Below are 20,193 nucleotides of genomic sequence, written 5' to 3'. Positions count from 1 at the left end.
AGATTTCTTGTGATTAAGGCCTATGCAAATTAACATGACCTGACTTGACTTGACTATTTTGACAGGCAGGCTGTTAGCTTTTTCTGGATTATGCCAATCATGGATTTAACCAGATTTAATCTACCAAATGTGCATGTTTGCATCCATCTCTGATTAAGCCCATCAGGGCAAAATTTCCCTGACCTTTATGTACATGGTGTGTTTGGATTTAAGCACTTATCCGAGTTCTCGTCTTCTGAAAAGTTCGGCTTGAGTTTATCACTGTGCTCTGATAGGAATGTTCAAAGACAAGAGGGTGTTGAGAGGCCCAACATTTAAAGAGAAGGTGCGAGGGAGTTTCGAGGGGGGCATGTGTACGAGTGACAGACTTTTGCCTTTTGTGTACGAGTGACAGACATTCGCCTTTTATGATCACAGATGCTCTGCTAACCACTCTGAGTCTGGCTTTGTTTACGGTTGGTTCAGTCTCTGTTTTGAACTGATGTAAAATGATCCTAAAATTATTTATGCATCTAAGATGAAAGTGTGCTGGAGAGAATAGCGTAGGGTTGAGGTAACGCCTTGCAGGTCACTCATTTTCCCAAAACATTGGTACTTTACTTCTTAGCCGCCCCCTTGATGTACACTACGAATACAACACGCCCTTTTTGTATGTATGTATGTATGTATGTATATATAAATATAGTTATAAATAAATATATATACAAATATAAAATTATTCTATTTTGTTATATCCTGTTTTGAATTTCTTTGGTATTTTAAGTTAACGACAATAAAATGAATCTTGAATCTTGAAATCCTGATAGTAAATTTCTTGTCTGCGTTTTGGTTCGGGACCAACTCCAGAATACATGGAAAAATTATTGGAATGTGTAATATCAGTCTTGCCCTTTTTTGCCCACTCTCAACTCATTTGACCTAAGTTACATGTCAAGGCACACATCCATCCTGGTAAACTATCACTATCAGCCTGTTGGTTGTTTTTATCTGTGTGCACGCGAGCTTGTTTTTGTATTTGTGTTAGCATTCAGTGTCAACTGCACAGCAGGTTGGTCTTAAACCCAACAAACAGTTGCTTACATAATGCTTCAAAGAAACTAAACTCAATATGGCCATTTTAGGCAGGGTGATTTAATGAAAGTCAATGTTGTTCAGGCATGTAGGTGCCAAAGGTTTGCATTGGGGACGTGTTTATTCTGCAGTGGGGGCAATTAAAATAATTAATCTTCCTTCACTTTACTTCAGGCAGAAGCCAATTGGGGTAGAAAAGGGTCAAATATCACTCATCTACGTCACATTGAGGAAGCAACACTGAAAGTGGATGCAATATACAATCTTGTATACAAACATGCACATAAATAGGACATTGACTATCATAAGTTTGTGGAGCACCAAAATAAAAAAGTGATTGCTTTGAGGGAGAAAAGTGCAGCGACGGCTGTTTATCTAACAAATTCGTATGTTTATGAAGTTGGAAACAAGTACAGTAAAATATCACCACCAAAACATAGCTGCATTGCAGATTATTGCAAACCACAGACTATTATGAAACAATCCCCTGATCTAAAACCTACATGATGGCAAATAATACACAGATATTGTCAACATAAAATATAAGTTATTCATACGCTATCGAATAGAAGTGTGTTTCCACTGAGGTTGCAGATCGAATCTCGGGGGGAGGAGCATTGCACAGCACCGGGGCCCGAATGGAGAACGCTCTAAAAAAAAAAATTAATTAAACTCCAAAAATAGGTTACTGTAATTATTTAGATTCTGATAGTCTGTAGTTTGTTTTGGTTTCTGGAATAATGTACAGCACTACTTGGATAATTGATTAATTATCACAATCAATACAATAAAATACTTGTTCAACATTAAAATGGCAGGAATTTATGATGTCAAAAAAAATCACTCATTTTAAAACCATCTCTACCATCTGCTGATCAAGATATACAAGACAGAATTTTCAAAAACAACTTAATTGCATGTTTGCCCGGTGGCTGCCAATAAAAGTCCTTGTGCTGTCGTCCCTTCTGCCGTCCCACTCTCATCTCATCGAGGCCTTTTTAACTCCAAGCCACGGTTGCCGCTAACAACCGCTTTCTTTTTCTTCCTTCCAACCCGCCCACATAGCGGCATGGAGTTCAAAGCTTAAAGTCGTATCCACACACATACACGTATACACACACAGAAATGTCTGATTTATAACACAATAGTACACTCATTTATACATTTTACTCTTTACTTTTTCGTGTTTTGTTTTGTTGCCCCTCTTCTAGTAAATCTGCTGGTACTTGAGACAGATTTTAGTGCTTCTCACCGTGGCTATCCCCGTTTGAGTCATTAAAACGAGTGATTTAGTGAGGCAGTCCGTGCTGGTTGGAAAAAAAAGGGAAAAGGTGAGGCCGAGCTGGGCAGAGAAAGGGAATAATTCTCTGGCACGTCAAGATCCTCTGGCACGGATTGTGATTTAAGACACTTAATTTTAATAAGTGGGCCGCATGTGTCATCCCAGCTGTGGCTTAACTTTATCCTTCTTGTGTGTCAGGGGCTTTTGAAAGATCCTTATCCACCAGGAGTGGAAGTTTATTGCCAGGAGACAGCGATAAGGCAGTGTGGCACGAATGGGTGAAAAAGTTTCATGTGGAGTTGAGTCGGTGACTTGTTGCTTTGTGTGGAGACCCTCAGCTTTGCAGGCAGATTGAGAGATAAAACCTGCGTCTGCATGGTATTTCTGATAAATGTGAGTCAAAACAACCAGTTACTGCTAAAATAAGAATCTACAAAAGGCTCATTGAAAATGTTGCATCATCATTTTGAGCTAAAACGTTGTAGGGGAAGCTCCAATGTCTTGGTGGACTGACAAATATTGTTCATTATTATTATAACAATAAATGAATACGTATTCTGCCTCCACAATAAGGACCTTTTAGTTTCATAGTAATAGCGTTTGAGTTATGTGCATTATCTTGTTTTTAAAAAGGTCATTTTGTTTGGATTAGATTTAGTCCATCCATCCATTATCTGCACAGCTTATCCTCAGTAGGGTCGCAGGGGTGCGGGAGCCCATCCTAGCCATCTTCGGCCATTGGGTAGGGGACACCCTGAACTGGATAGCATCCAATCACAGGGAACGCAAAGACAGACAACTCACTTGCTCATCCATACTTAGGGACAATTTGGTCCGACCGATTAACCTGACATGCATGTTTTTGGAACGTGGGTGGAAACAGGAGTGCCCGGAGGAAACCCACGCAAGCACAGGAAGACTATTCAAACTCCGCACAGGAAAGTTGGTAGCTAGATTTGAACCCATGACCTCCGAACTGCACCGCGGACATGCCAACCACTCTGTTGCTGTGCCGCCATATTTAGTGTACCTGTGAAACATTTGGAAGGCCTTGTCATATCTGCAGTGTATTCTGTGTCAAAGAAGCCTTTTTGGATTGGAGACGTGTTTGAGAACCCGCCTGTTAATTGTTTAAAAGACATTCAAAACATGACTGCGAATCTTGTTATTGAAGCGCTTGCAAAAGCTAGCAGGATGCTGGCTTCGGTAATACAGAACTTTCCTGGCTGATCAATTTCATTATCGATATTGATGTCTTTGATGATTCCGGGGAATGTAAAGTTAAGACTGCGTACACTGTTGAATAATAAAGTACAATCAAAATGTTAATCTCCTGTAGTGAATAAAAATAACAAAAAATGGCACTATTGAGGAAAGCTGAAACTTTTATTGGTAATTACGAAAATATGGCTGCTAGCTGGAGATGTCTTGCCTTAGTGTCCCGTTACTGCTTGTCCTTATATTTTGGGGACTAGCGGACATTTGAAGGCAGACTCAATCTTAAAAAAAATTTTGACTAATTTATCATCCAGAAGGGCAGCTGGAATGTTTTCAGACATAACGTTTCTTGTATTTATAACATGTGTAATTTGAAAAAGCAACATGCTGTTTTCCCCTTTGCCTGCCCACAAGCAGAATTTGGCGTCCAAGCGCCAAAACTATCAAAGATTTTTGTTACTCAATGCCTTTGGTGTCACGCCATTTTTCTCCAAAAAGTGCACACCAGTCACCAGGGCTAATTTCGCTTGCCATTGGCGGCATACGTGTGCGCGGGACTTAGGACTCCCTTTCAGCTAAGGGATCTTCCGTCTGCATATAGGATGCAGATGAATAGCCGGGGAAATAATTATTTTTAACCCTTTAAAACAATTTGGGCCAATAACTCTACTTGTGCACATCATATTGTTTGTGTTCCACCTCGATATACACTCTCATAAAAACACATCGCTATATGATTGCTTGTATTGTTTGTAAAGGGATGAGATTGCAATCATCTGCAAAAAAGATTTGCGACACTTGTGGTGACCTGTAACCCGAGAGCGTCTGTTGAGCACTTCAAGATTGGCCAAGCGGCTTCATCCTGTCTGTCACTTTTGAGTTTTGTGTGTGTTTGTGTGTGCTTGGCGACATCAGTTTTCCACACAATTAAAACCAAATACAGCCCACGACTGATGACATCATCCCTCCTGACTGGTAGCCTGTGCAAATCATTGTACACCGAGCGTATTATAATGTCATCAAGTAACGAGAGTTGCACAGTGCTATTCTATACGCACACACCATGGCTAATGTAGGGCTTGAAAAAGTTGAAATCTGCATTATTTATTAAGTTGTTGGTATTGTCGTAGAGTTTTTCAATGGATAAAAAAAAAGAAATTATTAAAAGCTCTGCTCTGGCCTGCTCGTCTCACTCCTTCACGCCCCATCCAAACATGATGTGCTTCTTCCTCTAATTAGCATGTGAGATGCAACCACGACGCTTCCCTGGCGGTGGCTAGTGACAAGTTCCCAGGACCTCCCAGTCGACAGGTTGTTTAACGGTCATCTGGCTGGTTCCTTGATGCTAAACTTAGGAGTTAACTTGGAACGCTTCTTTTCTGGGGCTCCGCTAGTGTTGGAAAAATACCACGGTTCTTGCATTTCTGCTCTCTCGCTTGCCAGTCACTGCAGAAAATATGGTGTCAAAGGTCCTAGTGTTTAACCTTGCCATTTTGGCAAGTATACAGAACATATATAGAGTGTTTGTACACATAGGACGCAAAATATAAGTATAATGCATTTTTAAGACAGCCTGTCTTGTCTTTGACTTCCTCAGCTGTCACATCATGTGCGGTGGCAGTTTAAAATACCTGACATAGCTTTTAGAAATGGAAGCACGCAAATCAGACAAAAGGGTCGCGAGGCCCCCAGCGTCAGGGTAAGCAAAGTTCCAATTTCTTCAATCAGAAATGAGCTTTATGCAATCGCTGTTCACTACTATCACCGTCTTTTTTGAGCTGCCTCTTCATGTTGCGTGAACAGGTTCTGCCATTAAGATTCTTTTCATGTAGTGATGACACACCTCCAGAGGTCATGCGCCGAATAGGGCAATTTTGAGACTATATTTCTCGAGTCCCCCGTTGCATGGAATTTTTTGCAACATATTTGCATAGTTCTGTGCCTAGTGGAAAAAAAAATGTCTTTTATAATCCCTTTAAAAATATCCAGGTTTGCAATTCCAAAGAAGGCTATTTGTCCCCCAGCCAATAAATAGTCCAAAAGATATAACTAACATAACTGTTAGCAGTTGTTAAAAGATACCCTCACCCCAAGAAACACTGACAAAATCAGCGTTGAAGTTCTGTTTATCGCAAAAATCTGATGTCACACAAGCATACAAATTATTTAACAACTTTTAATACAGAGCGATGAAAACAGTATAATACTGTACTCAAGTATTTGGCAGCTTGTTTAAGCAGCATGTCAGCCCACAGCTGGCCTCTCCTGGCCAACAATCCTCGCTTTTCTTCCCCTGTGTCAAGCCTAATTCTCATCTAATGAAATGGCTTCTGAGAGTAGTAGCGAGCCAAGCCTGCTGCTCTTATTAAACACGGCTAGCTGCACACAAACACACGCAAACATGGATACATCTGCAAGCAAAAAGGACAAGTATGTTGTGCTAAGAATGTACAACCTTTACTAACATAGCAAAACTATTATTTACACTCTTTAAACTAAAGAGGCTTAGGATCTTTGTAGGTTTTTTTCACACATTATCTGTACCGTTATCGTAACACAAATTATAATTACTAAAATATGTTCAATGCCACATTATTTTCAGCCCAACACTGATAATAAATTGTTGAGCAGTCATCAGTACAGATACAAAGTACAACTACCACTATTATGAAATGGTTCTATTCCTGCCAAAAATGAGCTTCTTTGAAAGATGTTGTTTCAAATCCCAGTTCAATTAGGAGTCCGATCCGGATGGAATCCCAGGGTGGCTGTTTAGGTTCTGTGCCGACCAGCTGGCTGGGTTCTAAACCATGGTCTTCACCATTGTGCCCCAAAACTTCAACTATCATCCCTATCCATAAGAAGTCATCAGTGGTCAGCCTTAATGACAATAGGCCTGCTGTTGTTATGAAGGTACATTGAGAGGTTGGTGTTCCAGCACATCAAAGGCTCCCTATGCCCCACACTGGACCGTCATCAGTTTGCCTACTGGAAAAAAACACTCCGCTGATAATGCCATAAAGAATATACTTCAAACTGTGCTGAGCCAGCTTGTGAAATGGAAAAGCTATATCAGGATGCTCTAAACGTCAGCTCAGCGTTGAACACCATCATTGAAGAGATTCTGGTGGAGAAACTCTCCCACCTGGGGCTCTCGTGCTCCATCTGCCACTGTGTACCGTGCCCTGTGCTTTACACCTTCTACATTTCAGTCTCTCTGATCCACCCCACAAACACAATTATACATTTTGCTGATGAGACTACCTTGTTCAGTATTGTCTTGGATGGGAATGAGGCATGATGCCAGTATTGGATGTCGGTACGAGCCCTTTCATAATAGCAAGTGTTAGGATTGTCATGCCGCTACATCGGTAGGTACCAATGCTGGTGGAAATGTGGCCATATAGATGTGAGGATAAGCATCTAGCCAAGTCCAAGTAGATTGCTAAAATGGTATGTTATTGCGTTCATGAGTATTTTGCTCAGTAGTTTTATCGGTATGTAGTGACAAAGGTAAAAAATAATTTCTTCTTTTCAACATTTTTCTCTTAAACACACACACAAACAAAACATCAGCTTTTTTCACCCCAGCAAGTAGTAGCTAGCTAGTTAGTGGTTAAAAAAATTATGTCTAGCCTAATACGTTGACTGAATTTTTGCCTGGTCTTTTCGTTAGTGGTAGGTTAGCAATGCATTATCAGTCATTTTGTATTTGAATGCTGTGCGGTGTTTTATAATAAACAAACAACAAAACAAATTGTCGAACAAAACAAAGTGTCAAATCCTGTGTCACGATCTCGAACATGCAACATTTGTCAGCATTTCTGGACTGTGCCTCCTGTAGACTTTCTTAAGAGGGTACTTGACACCAACCTTTGGCTCCTGGAGGAGATCCTCTTATTGTGCTTCCCTCATGAATTCCATTTGATCACAAATGGATTATACCTCTCTCCTCCTACATTTGTCTGAGACACAGTGAACACCCATGGATCACCAGAGAAGTTGCGGACCTCAGTATTTAAAACCATTATCTGTGTCCAATACCCTCAAACAAGTGTAATAACGTTGGATCAGGCGAGGCTTTGGATCAGTCAATAATATCACAGAAAAAGAACTCAAAGAAGTGCGAACTCAGCCAAGGCCAACCTCATAAAAGCGAAATCAGGCAGTGACCTGAAATACTTTTGGATTTATCAACTTCATATTATGTTGGCAGGAAGTCACCTTATCCTTTTAACCTTTCCTTTTTGTTGTTTTTTCTTCCCTGTGGGACACGAGAAACCTATTTTGCACAGTCTGAATACAAAGCGACACGGAGAAAATCAGTTTCTCCTCCAAAACAGTACAAAACATTTTGACACACAAGGCTTGTGGATGAAATTATCTATGCTTATGATGTGCTTATGAAGATAAAGCTCTATGTAATCGGGCCAAAATCCACAGATCTGCTCTACACGTGATCTCCCTCTGTCTCTCATCTCGATTTTTCTGTCTCTCTCCCACTCCAACATAAAATAGCCTTGTGGCAAATTTGACAGCTTACGTTTTTTTTTTCATGGGCATCTGAAACACTAATTATATTTCAATATTAACACTTATTACATGACTCACATGCATCTAAGATGAATTATGAAACATTCCTGGTTATTTATTTAATCCAGTTGAAGTAATGGTTATTAACAAATGTCTTAAGTTGAAAGCTGAAAATTTGCTTCACCTCTATTGAAGCAGAGAAACTCCAAAAACATGTAGGGCATGCATCTCTCAAGGACCGGGTTGGACACTTGTGATGTAAAAGTTGCCAACGCTTACAATAATTAATTTTTATCGATTTCATCGATTAGTTGTTTTAGCGCCACAATGGAATAAGGGGGTTCATTTGTTTTCTTTCAAATCTGCTCTGCCCTTGGAGGGGGGGACAAGTGTCTAACAATCATAGCAAAAATAGGGATTTTGAAGTGTGCTTTTTCTCTGTGACAGAAGTTTTTTTGTTTTTGTTTTTTATTCCGAGGAAGCTATTTTACTCGTTTTTCATAGCTTATTGGCGTCCTTTTTTTTACGACCATGTAATCCGACTGAGGCTAGCGGTTTGACATGTTTGCAGAAGTAAGGGCAAACAAAAACTTCTTTTAGACACTTGACAAATGCTAGAATATTTTGTTCTGTATCTCTCGGCCTAGGGCACTTTGCTCATAAAACTTTAGCCTAATAAACTTAATAAAAGAAAAACATTTTTCATTCTGAACGGCTTTGTCTGATTACAAATCTTCCTCCAAGGTCTCGTGTAGACCAACCGAATCAAAAGCTTTGAGTGTTGAAGTCTTTGTTGTGGTCTGCCCACATTTTAGACAACCCAGCCTGGTCTCCCTCCTCCTAACATCTGTAGTGGTCCTCCTACCTGTCCTTTGAAACTGATCTCGGTCGCTTCAACCTATAATTCTCAGCAACGTCTTAACATTAGTTTCACCTTTGATCGATGATATAACGCAGGACTTTTTAGGGCGTTTGCTCCCTTCATGGATCCCAGATGGGCCTTTTATGTGTGCAAGTGAACTGTGGGTGACCACGCTGCATTCTCATGTGGCGGTGGAACTGCATCTAATGTGGCCCCAGATGATTTTATTTAGCAGAGTGTCTTAATAGATTCCAGTTCTGAAAAGATGTCAGCAGGCCGTAGTGGTAGGATGCGCACATTTAATTACAGTGGTGGAAATTGTGGATGTAGCCTCTATTCATTTCCCTTTCCACATCACATGAGAAGATCCTTAAAACTTTAAAAGGAAGTTTTGGTCTCACACTGTAGTGTTGCCCACCTGCTCGGGTGTATTTTCCAAATGTTATGATCAATTATTACTCTATAGCCAGGAGCGCAACTAACATTTATTTTACTCATCAAGGAATCAGTTTTTTGATTAATCAAGTAATTGGATTTTTTTAAAACCCTTTTTTTATTATTTTTTCGTCTTTATTCAAACGTTAAATCTTTGCACCGACAGAAAGAGTCCACAAAAAAGGAATGTTCTGTAATGTAAAACAATAAAAATTAAAGTGTTTGTCAAATTTCTTAACAATAAACAAAAATACATACAAATGTATTCTATACACCAGCAAACATGCTTTGTATAAGATACTTTTTTTATAAAGACGGTCTTGGGGTGACCTGCCGTACGAAAGTACTCTTACTAGATTGACGCAGGATCAAGAGGACATCAAACTACAACATGTGGTCTTGAGTCACCCTCTGATGGATCAAAGTGGTACTACAAGCATATCCAATCGACGTTACAACAAATTTCAATGCACTCTTATCTGCATCGGATAAACATGCTGAGTGTTATTCGTGCGACACAATGAATCAATGATTAAATTCGTCGCTAACACTTTTGAAAAATATATTTTATTAATTTATTGTTGAAAATATCCACACGTCCCCCCTTATCTCTCTTGCAACTAAACCATGGTTTTCTGGTTTAGTGTTAAAGCGATACTGATTATCTGCATCGCTTATCCTCAGTAGGGTCACGGGGGTGTTGGAGCCAATCCCAGCGATCTTCAGGCAGTGGGAAGGAGACACCCTGAACTGGATCCCATCCAATCACAGTGAACGCAAAGACCGACAACTCACTCGCTCATCCATACCTAGGGACAATTCGGTCCTGCCAATTAACCTGACATGCATGGTTCTGAAATGTGGGAGGAAACCGGAGTGCCTGGAGGAAACGCACGCAAGCACAGGAAGACTATTGAAATTCCACAGAGGACGGTTTGATCCCATGACCTCAGAACTGTGCCACACACGTGCCAACCGCTGTGTTGCCGTGCTGCCATTCTTAATCCAAACTACTTAAAATAAACAAAAAACGGGTGATTTAGTGGTTCAAAGAGAATAAGCCTATCTCTGTCTTTCCGTCCATCCTTGGGCTGTCGTCTTCAGGAGTCAAAATACCTTTACTTAAGATTCAAAGCTACGATTTATTCTTATTTTATCTACTGAATGCACAGACTTGGAAGAAATGAACAGTGACATGGACACACGGATTGAGAATCAAATCAACCCTCTTCGAGTCAGGAATTGAAAACCCTACCACCTGTGAGATTTCACCCTATGGTTGGCAATGACTGAGAAATAATAAAATACACTATCAAGATTACAATTTTAGCTGTAGTTGAACCTTTTTAAAAAGAATGTTTACTTTACTTACATTTTTTAAAAGTAAGAAAAAAAGGTTCCTCTGTCATTGGTTGCATGTCATTCTTGTATGTCATTTTGAGTTAAACTACACCAAAACAAGCAAAGATCTCACTATTATTATAGTAAAACCTTACAGAATATCAATCGATCTGAAATGTTTAGCCTTCTTTTCAAAAATATGCAGTAAAGAGAGGTTACCTGTTCAGGAGCGTTAGACCCCTGTGCTGTGGAATGCTCTGCCCTCTGAGTTTCGATCGCCAACCACTGCGGAACTGTTTGAATCTAGGATTAGATGAAAACACAATAATATTATATTCCTTATAAAAGATTTGTATTTCATTTTGATGATATCTGTGTATTGTCTGTTGATGCCCTTGCAACATCCATTGCAGCCTGGTCGTCCTAAAAGGAGAATTACCTCGCATGCAGTTCTCTTCTTAAGGTTTCTTAATTTACCCACGCTGAGGTTTTGAATTTTTCCTTGCCCTCATGTAGGTCTTAGATCAGGGGGTGTTGTGTTAATAGTCTGTAATAGTCTGTAATCTGTGAGACTCCCTGTGATATAGGGCTGTACAAATAAACATGACTCGACTTGACACAGGGTGATTACAATCTTTCAACTGAAAATTGGAGTACATAGATTTTTAAAGTTGATGCTAATATTTGGCATCTATTACCAACTTGCCGCTCCCTGGAGCTTTTTCAAAAATACTTGAAAACGGGAAAGGAAGAAAGGAAAAATAGATTTTTAAATATGGGTCCTGTAGGAGCACAAACACAAATTAAACATTCTTGATGTTTTTCACGGCTCAAAAAACGTTTAGGATAAATATTAAATGAGTGACCTTTATGTATGAATCCCTTTTGTATTTTGATCCCAAAAAGTTTCATACAAGGCTTTTTTTGTGGCCCAAGACATTTTAGTTTTTTTAAGTCAATGGTGTTTTCAATATTTTTGGCTGCTGAACCCTGGTCTATCCGTAATGTTTGTGAATGTATACGAAGCTCACCTACACAGTTTTTCTACAATTAGTATATGTTTCAGTGGATTTCCTTCATTTATATATATATTGCGGGTCCATGTGATTCCTCAATCAGCTCACTTGTGCCGGCTCATAACAAACCTGCTTTGGCGGCACATGCATCATTACGCTGCATTGGTGGCTGCGTACTACGAAATGTAAATATGTGCTTTTCTGTGGTCATTTATGCGCAAGCATGTGGGAAAATAGGCCTTTGGCTAGGGCAAGCATGAACAAACCTTGTAAACAGAAGCCGCTATCAGTGATAAAACGCAGCTCTTAATATGTTCCTATTTGCCCTGTTGTGTATTTATTGTGGGAACAGAGCAGATAAGAGCAGAAAGAAAAGGGAAGGCCATTTAGTCAGGAATAATTGGTTTGGGGATAAGGTACTGCCGGCGGAAGAGGGAGCTCAAAGGGAATGGTGTTTACCCGCTCCTTGCGGGACACTTGGACATAGGAACACGTTTTTGCATAAACTCTCGTAGATCACCGGCAAAGAAAGGCTTCCTGATGTTTGTCAACCAAGTTGCTTTTTCAACAGCCTATTCTTTGCTTACAGATCAATTTGTAGATGATGCACTTGAGCACAAAAGAGTGTACATGTAGTGTGTGAAAGGTGGCGAGTAATAAGCGGATGAAGGAGATTTTCCTGCTGAAAGAATGTCAAAGTCCTTGTTTCCTACTTGTAGGGTTTGACACAAATGCCACATATAGCCAGCATTGTTACCCATTTAAAACCATTTTTCAGGTGTATTGATAAAAAATTGACATTCTCATTGCTTATTTGGTGAGATGTTCTCAAATTACGACATATTAATGACAGCAGATAGATTTCGCCTTTCTCTTTGTTGACAGTATATACTGCCTGCTCACCTGTTCATATACAGAAGAAAGCTGTCAGAATTGTGTATAAAGTTGGGTGTAAAGACCATACAAACTCTTGATAAAATACAATTTGTTAAAATTTGAAGATACTGTATAGTGAAATTTAAATGCCTATTATTGGTATAGAAAGCAAGTAAGTACCGACAGAGAAGATACTCATCGTAACAGGGGAATCCATAAGTTCAAGGTCTAATATTCTCGCACAACATTTAAAAGCAATTGTGCCACCAGAAAAGGAATTAATTCATGGACGAGTTAGACACTGACTTTAAAAATGTCTCCGATCCACATCAATTTTAAAAAAAAAATCATGTACTGTACGTATTTTATATAAATACACTACAAATACCTGGGTGTGCAGCTGGACAACAAACTGGACTGGACTGCCAACACAGAAGCTCTATGTAGGAAAGGTCAAAGCCAACTTTACTTCCTCAGAAGGCTGGCCTCTTTCAAAATCTGCAAAAAGCTCCTGAAAATATTCCATGAGACAGTAGTGGCAAGCGCCCTCTTCTATGCGGCAGCGTGTTGGGGAGGCAGCGTCAAGAAGAAGGATGCCTCTCGTCTCAATAAACTGGCTAGGAAAGCGAGCTCTGTTGTGGGCAAAGAGCTGGACAGCCTAACAACAGTAGCTGAGAGACGGGCACTGAAAAAGCTGCGGTCAATCATGGACAATCCATCGCATCCACTACACAGCATTATCTCCAGACAGAAGAGCAGTTTCAGCGACAGACTGCTGTCACTGTCTTGTACTACGGACAGACTGAAGAGATATTTTCTTCCTCATGCCATGAGGCTCTTTAACTCTACCCGGCAGAGTAAAAGCCCACAGTAAACCACACCACCTACATTGCATATTACCGAATCTTATTGCAATATGTATTCTGTGTAGCACTATTTAGTTATTCTATATAACACGCTACAGTGGGTATTTGCACGTCACACTGGGTATTTGTTTATTGTATTCTTGCTTTATTATTGTATTGTTCTCAGCTCAGGGATGCTGCTGGAAATGTGAATTTCCCTTCGGGGATGAATAGAGTATCTATCTATCTATCTATCTCTCTATCTAAAGAAGGATGATATATCAAGAGTTTCCTTGGGTATTGTATGTGATAGGAGTCACCAGCGAGTTTGACATATCATTTCTTAGTTTTCTCATTTTCCTTTGTGAGGTCTGATGCCGATTTCCTGTTTTGATTTTGAATATTTCTTTCCAGCATAGGATAAAATGGAATAGGGATAAGCACTTTAAAGCTTTGGCTACAGCTTACTCCCTCAGGGGACGTGTTTCAGTATCGTATTATTGTATTGAACCGGTGTTTTTTGTGCAAATACTTTGTTCTTTTCTTTTGATAATCAATGATTTATGTTGGGGTTTTTGCGCTGTACCTAAATGAAAAGCCACAAACAAACAATCCTGTGCCCCTCTTGCTGTTTGTTTTTAATGAGAAAGAAAAAGTGTCTATCAATAAATAGAAGCATTCTTTTGTTTGCTTTATTGTTGTCTCTGGCTCCCGTGGAACTAATGGCTGGACTCCTAAAAATGAAATGAATTGAATCATCTTTATTGTCATTGATATCAACCTATCAACCTCCTATATTTAAGTGAGGAATATAGGGTGTATAAGTTTGCCCGAGTGCTTTCAACTCGCAACCAGTTTTAGAGCAGACAAAAAGCAGGCAATTTTTTTGTTGTTGGGGGTGTTTTGCGTCTTCTTGTAGTGAATGTCTGCAATGTTTCACCTATGTCTAATCAAATCACAGTCTAAGTTTCAGATTAGCACAAGTGTTCTACAGTGTTCCCTCGCACAGATATTAACGGCTGCTTTGTCTTTTTCCTTTTTAGGATGCTGATTCCCCTTTTTGATGAAGATACCGGTCTGTTGGTGCTGGCTGGAATGGTAACTTAATATTGATGTAATAAAACCACTTTTTTCACACGCAGGTATATTGAGATAATATTTGTATACAGGGTGACACAGTGGCTGACTGTTTTGAAGTGTCCACCTCTGAGCCCTTCCTCTCTCAAGGCAAGTTTATACTCCTTGATTATCTCCAAGTGTGGCATGTTCATTTATTCTACTGCAAAATGCATTTTGATGCATTTTTGTGACTAATTAGATTTTTGTGTGAAAAGTATGAAATGGCAATTGCGTTTTGAAATTAAAAATATTACCTCTTTGTTCGTGCATTAACGTTTCTGTGTCGGTGATCATTATGGTCATTAGAGGGAAAACAATAAGTCAACTAATATAATTTATAACAATATTGAGTATATCCATTCAATAGGAAATTATGATGTAATTTATTGTGTGATTGTGCCAAACCAAAATAATATGACACTGTAAATGTGTTTTTGGGAGGTATGTTAGACCTGTATTTTTTATTTGCAGGACTATTATTTTGCATTTTATTTCTTTGTGCCCCACAACCATAATATAAAAATATGTATAAATAGTACACGTCTATTCTATAGAATATGAATAACCTATATTTTATTTTTACAATATAAGGGGATGGTGTCATAATCGTCTGTAGTTTGCAATAGTCTTTGATCTGTGCAGCCCTTTGATACTCTTTGTGATTAAGGGCAAAACAAATAAACATGACTTGACTTACACTAGCTATTACTGATATCCAGTGTTGGAAATGTTACTGAAAAAAACGTAAATAGTTATTTCATTTCAAAAATAATTGCATTACCCTAAGACCGCATTACCCTAAAGTAGCGTTTTTCTCTGAAAGTAACTATAGTTGCAAATTACCATATAGCCTCACATTGAAGCTGACCCCCTAAAACTGCTTAGATAGCCTTATGATAATATAAATTCAGATTCAGATTCAGATTCAGATCTACTTTGTCATTCTAGTACACGTGTATACAGAACGAAATGTCGATGCATCTGACCCCCACAGTTTCCTTGAATGTACAGATATAAATAAAGTTGTATTGTAATTGGCTACGTATAGTATTTTACCATAGTGCCGATAGTGCAAGAAGAGTAGCTAACCAGATGTGCAAAATGGGCAGTCAGGTTAACAAGTCAGGTACACAGTAACATTAACACTGTAAATACTGTAAAAGAAAAAGTCTACACCAACCTGTGGAATCGATACAGCCTTCATATTTATTGGCTTGTGCAATCCTGAAAGTTAGCACAGTTGAGACACTCCACATTTATTTTCTCTTTTGTCTTTAAACCGCTGGAATAATTATTTTTCTGGGTAATGTCCGAGACGTTTTTTTTCTCCTGGCATGATGTGTTGCAAAAATAATATTACAAATAAGATGACCAAAATTCAGCTCACTTTTACTGTAGATTTTGTGCTTACGTTTGCCTAATTGCTTTAATTGTTCCTGTATAAGACATGCCCCTTCTCTACCCACTGCCTACCATTCGCTACTGATGACACACAATCATTTAAGATAATTTCCTACTAATTATGTTTTGATTTCAATCAAGAATTTTGCTGATTGGATTTTTTTCCCCCCTCTTCAGTGAGCCACTGTTTAACTGAGATGTCAACCCGCGGTGCAGCAATGGTGCCCAAGCTAGCGTTGGACGTCATGTCTTGCGAAGTCATGCGAGTGCTCCAACTCACGGACAAGTCCATTGTGCCCATCAGCTATCAAGTTCCTCGCAAGGTTCTCATTTTTGCCCTCACCAAAAGAGTAAGGATCAGGCTGGATGAAATTATTTGTTTTCCTGACAGAATTCCGGCCAAGAATTCCACACGGACCTTTTTCCTGACACGGCAGGCAGTACTCCGGCTATGTCTGCTGAAGAGTGGTGGATGGGGGGTAACCAGGAGGTGATAATGGAATGACGCACGGGTGGCTTGATTGTCTGATTAATTGAAAACATTCAAATGTTGTGTCCAGGTAGAGAAAATCAGTCTACATCCAGACAAGCAGCCCAAGGCCACCAAGACTCCATCAGCTAACCCGGCACCACCAAAGAAGGATTTTATCAGTGGAGAGAGCAAGGTGAGCATACAGTTTTGGGTGGTATTTTATCGAGGTCAGAAAAGTATAGAAGTGCGCGTTTGCGTGTGTGCGCGTGCGTGTGTGCGCACGCAGGTGTATAAGCACACACACACAATATATATATATATATATATATATGTATACACTAGGGCTTCAATAGAGAAAATATTCTCCTTTCTACTTTTTAACAATGCCCCCCACCTTTAATGTGTACTGCACAAGGTACATTTGGGTACATTTTTCTGTACTCAATTTTTTTTAACCATGTATACATGTTATTTAGTCATGTTTTTTGTATAGCCCTTAATCACAGGGAGTCTCAAAGGGCTTCACAGACTAAAGATTAATTCAAACTACAGAATATCTATCAAATTTAACTCAAGAAAAAAAGCTTTCTGAGCTAGCCTTACTGCACTTTGTTTTTATGAATGAAAACTTTATTTCAACATTGTGAAATGAAAACAGGATAAAAACAATGACTCAACAACAAAAATAATGCTAACATAACATGTTCAAAAAGGGGTAGTAAGAAGCAGACGCTTATTTTCTTTACCTTCATCTTTCCTATTAATTAAATTTTACAGATAGTTCCCCTTTTGTCAAAATATAACAAAATCTCACGGATATACTTATCACATAGGTCGGATATCAATAATTATAATAATAACAATAGTCACATATGTTATGGCAGCACGGCGGCGCAGTGGTTAGCGCTTGTGCGGCACAGTTCATGTCATGGGAACCTGTCGTGGGTTCAAATCCAGCTCCAGACTTCCTGTGCGGAGTTTGTATGTTCTCCCCGTGCTTGCGTGGGTTTCCTCCGGGCACTCCGGTTTCCTCCCACGTTCCTAAAACATGCATTTCAGGTGAATTGGCCGGTGTAAATTGTCCCTAGGTGTGAATGAGCGAATGAGTTGTCTGTCCCTGTGTGCCCTGCGACTGGCTGGCAACCAGTTCAGGGTGTCCCCTGCCCACTGCTCGGAGATGGCTGGGATGGGCTCCAGCCCCCCCGCGACCCTAATGAGGATAAGCGGTACAGCTGATGAGATGAGATGAGATGACATATGTTATACACTAATCATCGTAGTACCCATCTATTAACGTTATAATTCTACTAGTCACATATGTGACACCAATGATAATAACAACAATAGCAACAGTTGTGATATAATAATAGTAACAATAACAACAAGGTTAACTATAGTTGTAAACACAGTATTTCCGATCTCTAGTATCACTCATACCCCATTTTCTTCATCTCTGTATTCTGCCAGTAATGTTTTTTTGTATTTAAATTTTAACACGTGAATTGTTTGAAATTGTTTGATCTCGTCTTGTAAATTGTTCCTAAGTTTGACTCCACACACAGACACACACATACCTTTCCTGGTATTTTGAATTTACTACAGCCCCTTAAGTTATAACTTCCCTCTTTCCGAGTGAATAATTTTTGCATTTTTTCTGGCACTATGTTTTTGTTGACATTAAATAGCAGTTGTGAAGTGAAAAATTTTACTCAATCATCCAATTTTAATAATTTGGACTGCAGGAATAAAATATTAGTATGATCCCGATATCTCACCCTGTGTATGGTTGTAATTGCACGTTTTTGGAGGATAAAAAGGGGCTTTAGTGAACCTTTGTAATTATTGCCCCAGACTTCTGCACAATATGTCAAGTATGACAGAAATACAATGCATTATAGTTTAAAAGGAATTTGGCTTTATTAATTATTTAAATGCATATTATCAAAATTAAAAACAAACACCTAATATTTTATTTTGTTTAAATTCTTAGTGTTTCAAAACTATATTGATGAAAATATTCTATTTATGAAAAAAAGCAAAATTCGAAATGTGTCTTGTAGAAATCTGCATGTATATTTATTTATTGATGCAAACGTTTAGAATTGGTTAGGTCTACATGGTGGTGGGTAGAGAACCCATCAATTTTACTCAAGTAAAAGTAGTTACTTCAGAATAATGACTCATGTAGAAGTAAAGAGTAGTCATCCAAATATTTAACAAAATAATGAATATTTTTAAAAAAAACTACTCAAGTACTGAGTAACGTCTTATTCATCGATTTATTTTTTTAACAACCATTCAATCAGGTCATCAAATCACCAAAATCCCTCCAATCAACAATGAATTTGAAGATTGTGTAATTGTAAGTCTGTGTACTCAGTTTCTTTGGGTGAACCCTCTATGGATTAAAAAATATATATATATGTGGTGCTACAGCTATATACACTGCACAGACAGTACAGTAAAAAAAAAAGTTCCTAACCCTGCTCACAAGTGCCAATTGGTGGTTGCTTGTGTCACTGTTCAAAGATAGATAAAAGAAACAAGGTTTCTGACGAAATAAATGCACCTTAGCAGAGACAGACGCGTACTTACGTGGAAACGATTTAAATAACGAGTTCAATGCAGCCTTATGTAGCGGAATAACATTTTCTTCTTTACGAAGCCCATCAACTTTTATGAATCTTATTAAAACATTCTGTTTTTAGCTGTTTGTCTCATTTGTACTGCTTCCAGTATGTATGATTGGATTTTAAGATGTATTATTTTCAGACGTCCAATCCGAGTTAAGAATGTGTGTTACTAATTGTAGTCTGCCCAACTATTGCTATAAAGTATTTCTGATTTAAGACATTTCTTCTAGACTCTGAAAGACAATGCTGTAACATGGTTTGACTCTTTGGCCCAGGATTTGACCCACGGCTGTTCCAACTCCAGCAGTCCTCTGAGCACCCCGACAAGCAGCGCCCCTGCATCCCGCTCACCCTCATCCACTTCGGGCCTCTCCTCTGGCTTCCTACCATCGCCCAGTCCTGGCCATACAGCCAAAGCGTTCCAGACCTTCTTTGGTAGGAACATAGACCAGAAACCAAGTCCAATGAACTTTTGAAGTTTTTAACCAGTTTGGTACCACAGCCGTATAGTGGTTTGAGATACAATTTAACATACAAGAATGTCATTATAAAAAGATATATCCAAGCATAAATTTTGTCTTGAATGGTAGTCAATGTGGGGTAAAATAAACACAAAAAATGTTGGGAAGAATTACAGCTCAGCCAGCTTTGGATATTGTAAACCTAAAGCGTAATTTAAAGGAACATTATTTAGCGCCTCCTAGTGGTAAATCAACCTACATTCATTCATATAAAAGATATTAATTTGAATAATAAACAGAAAAACATGAACTATCATATTGACATGCATTTATTTAAATTATCTTAGTTCCAGAAATGTGTTTTATTTTACATAACAAGGCTCACCTAGAGAGAGCAGACATGATTGTTCGCCATCTTGCTGCTACGGGTTCACACAAAAACCTTGTGAAAGGCTAGGGGAATCAAATTGAAGAGATATGGTGAATTTAGGTTACTTTGAATCTCAGTCGTTTGGATTCTTCCTTGTGCTTTGTAGCAGTTGTTTTTGGTTCCACTATACTATTCAGCAGCATCTAGTGGTCAAATATTACTCCATGTCCATTAAGTTATTACTCTCTTTAGTATCGA

At 38.9% G+C, this 20,193-nt stretch overlaps 1 protein-coding gene across 2 annotated transcripts in view; it reads left to right on the top strand.

Annotated features, from left to right (window-relative positions):
- coro7 (coronin 7) overlaps positions 1-20,193 on the top strand; it is a 129,262-nt gene that overhangs the window by 94,540 nt on the left and 14,529 nt on the right. For both annotated transcript variants that reach the window (XM_088342432.1, XM_088342423.1), the window contains exons 11-16: positions 14,523-14,577; positions 14,649-14,706; positions 16,177-16,322; positions 16,391-16,489; positions 16,560-16,664; positions 19,380-19,539. In XM_088342432.1, the coding sequence (XP_088198558.1) occupies positions 14,523-14,577; positions 14,649-14,706; positions 16,177-16,322; positions 16,391-16,489; positions 16,560-16,664; positions 19,380-19,539 (623 nt within the window). The remainder of the gene's footprint in view (positions 1-14,522; positions 14,578-14,648; positions 14,707-16,176; positions 16,323-16,390; positions 16,490-16,559; positions 16,665-19,379; positions 19,540-20,193) is intronic.

The sequence above is a fragment of the Urocampus carinirostris genome, chromosome 1 (assembly GCF_059441175.1).
Source record: "Urocampus carinirostris isolate Australia breed hairy pipefish chromosome 1, RoL_Ucar_1.0, whole genome shotgun sequence".
NCBI lineage: Eukaryota > Metazoa > Chordata > Actinopteri > Syngnathiformes > Syngnathidae > Urocampus > Urocampus carinirostris.
The sequence above is the reverse complement of the archived record's forward strand: the minus strand, read 5'-3'. Positions and strand labels throughout refer to the sequence as shown.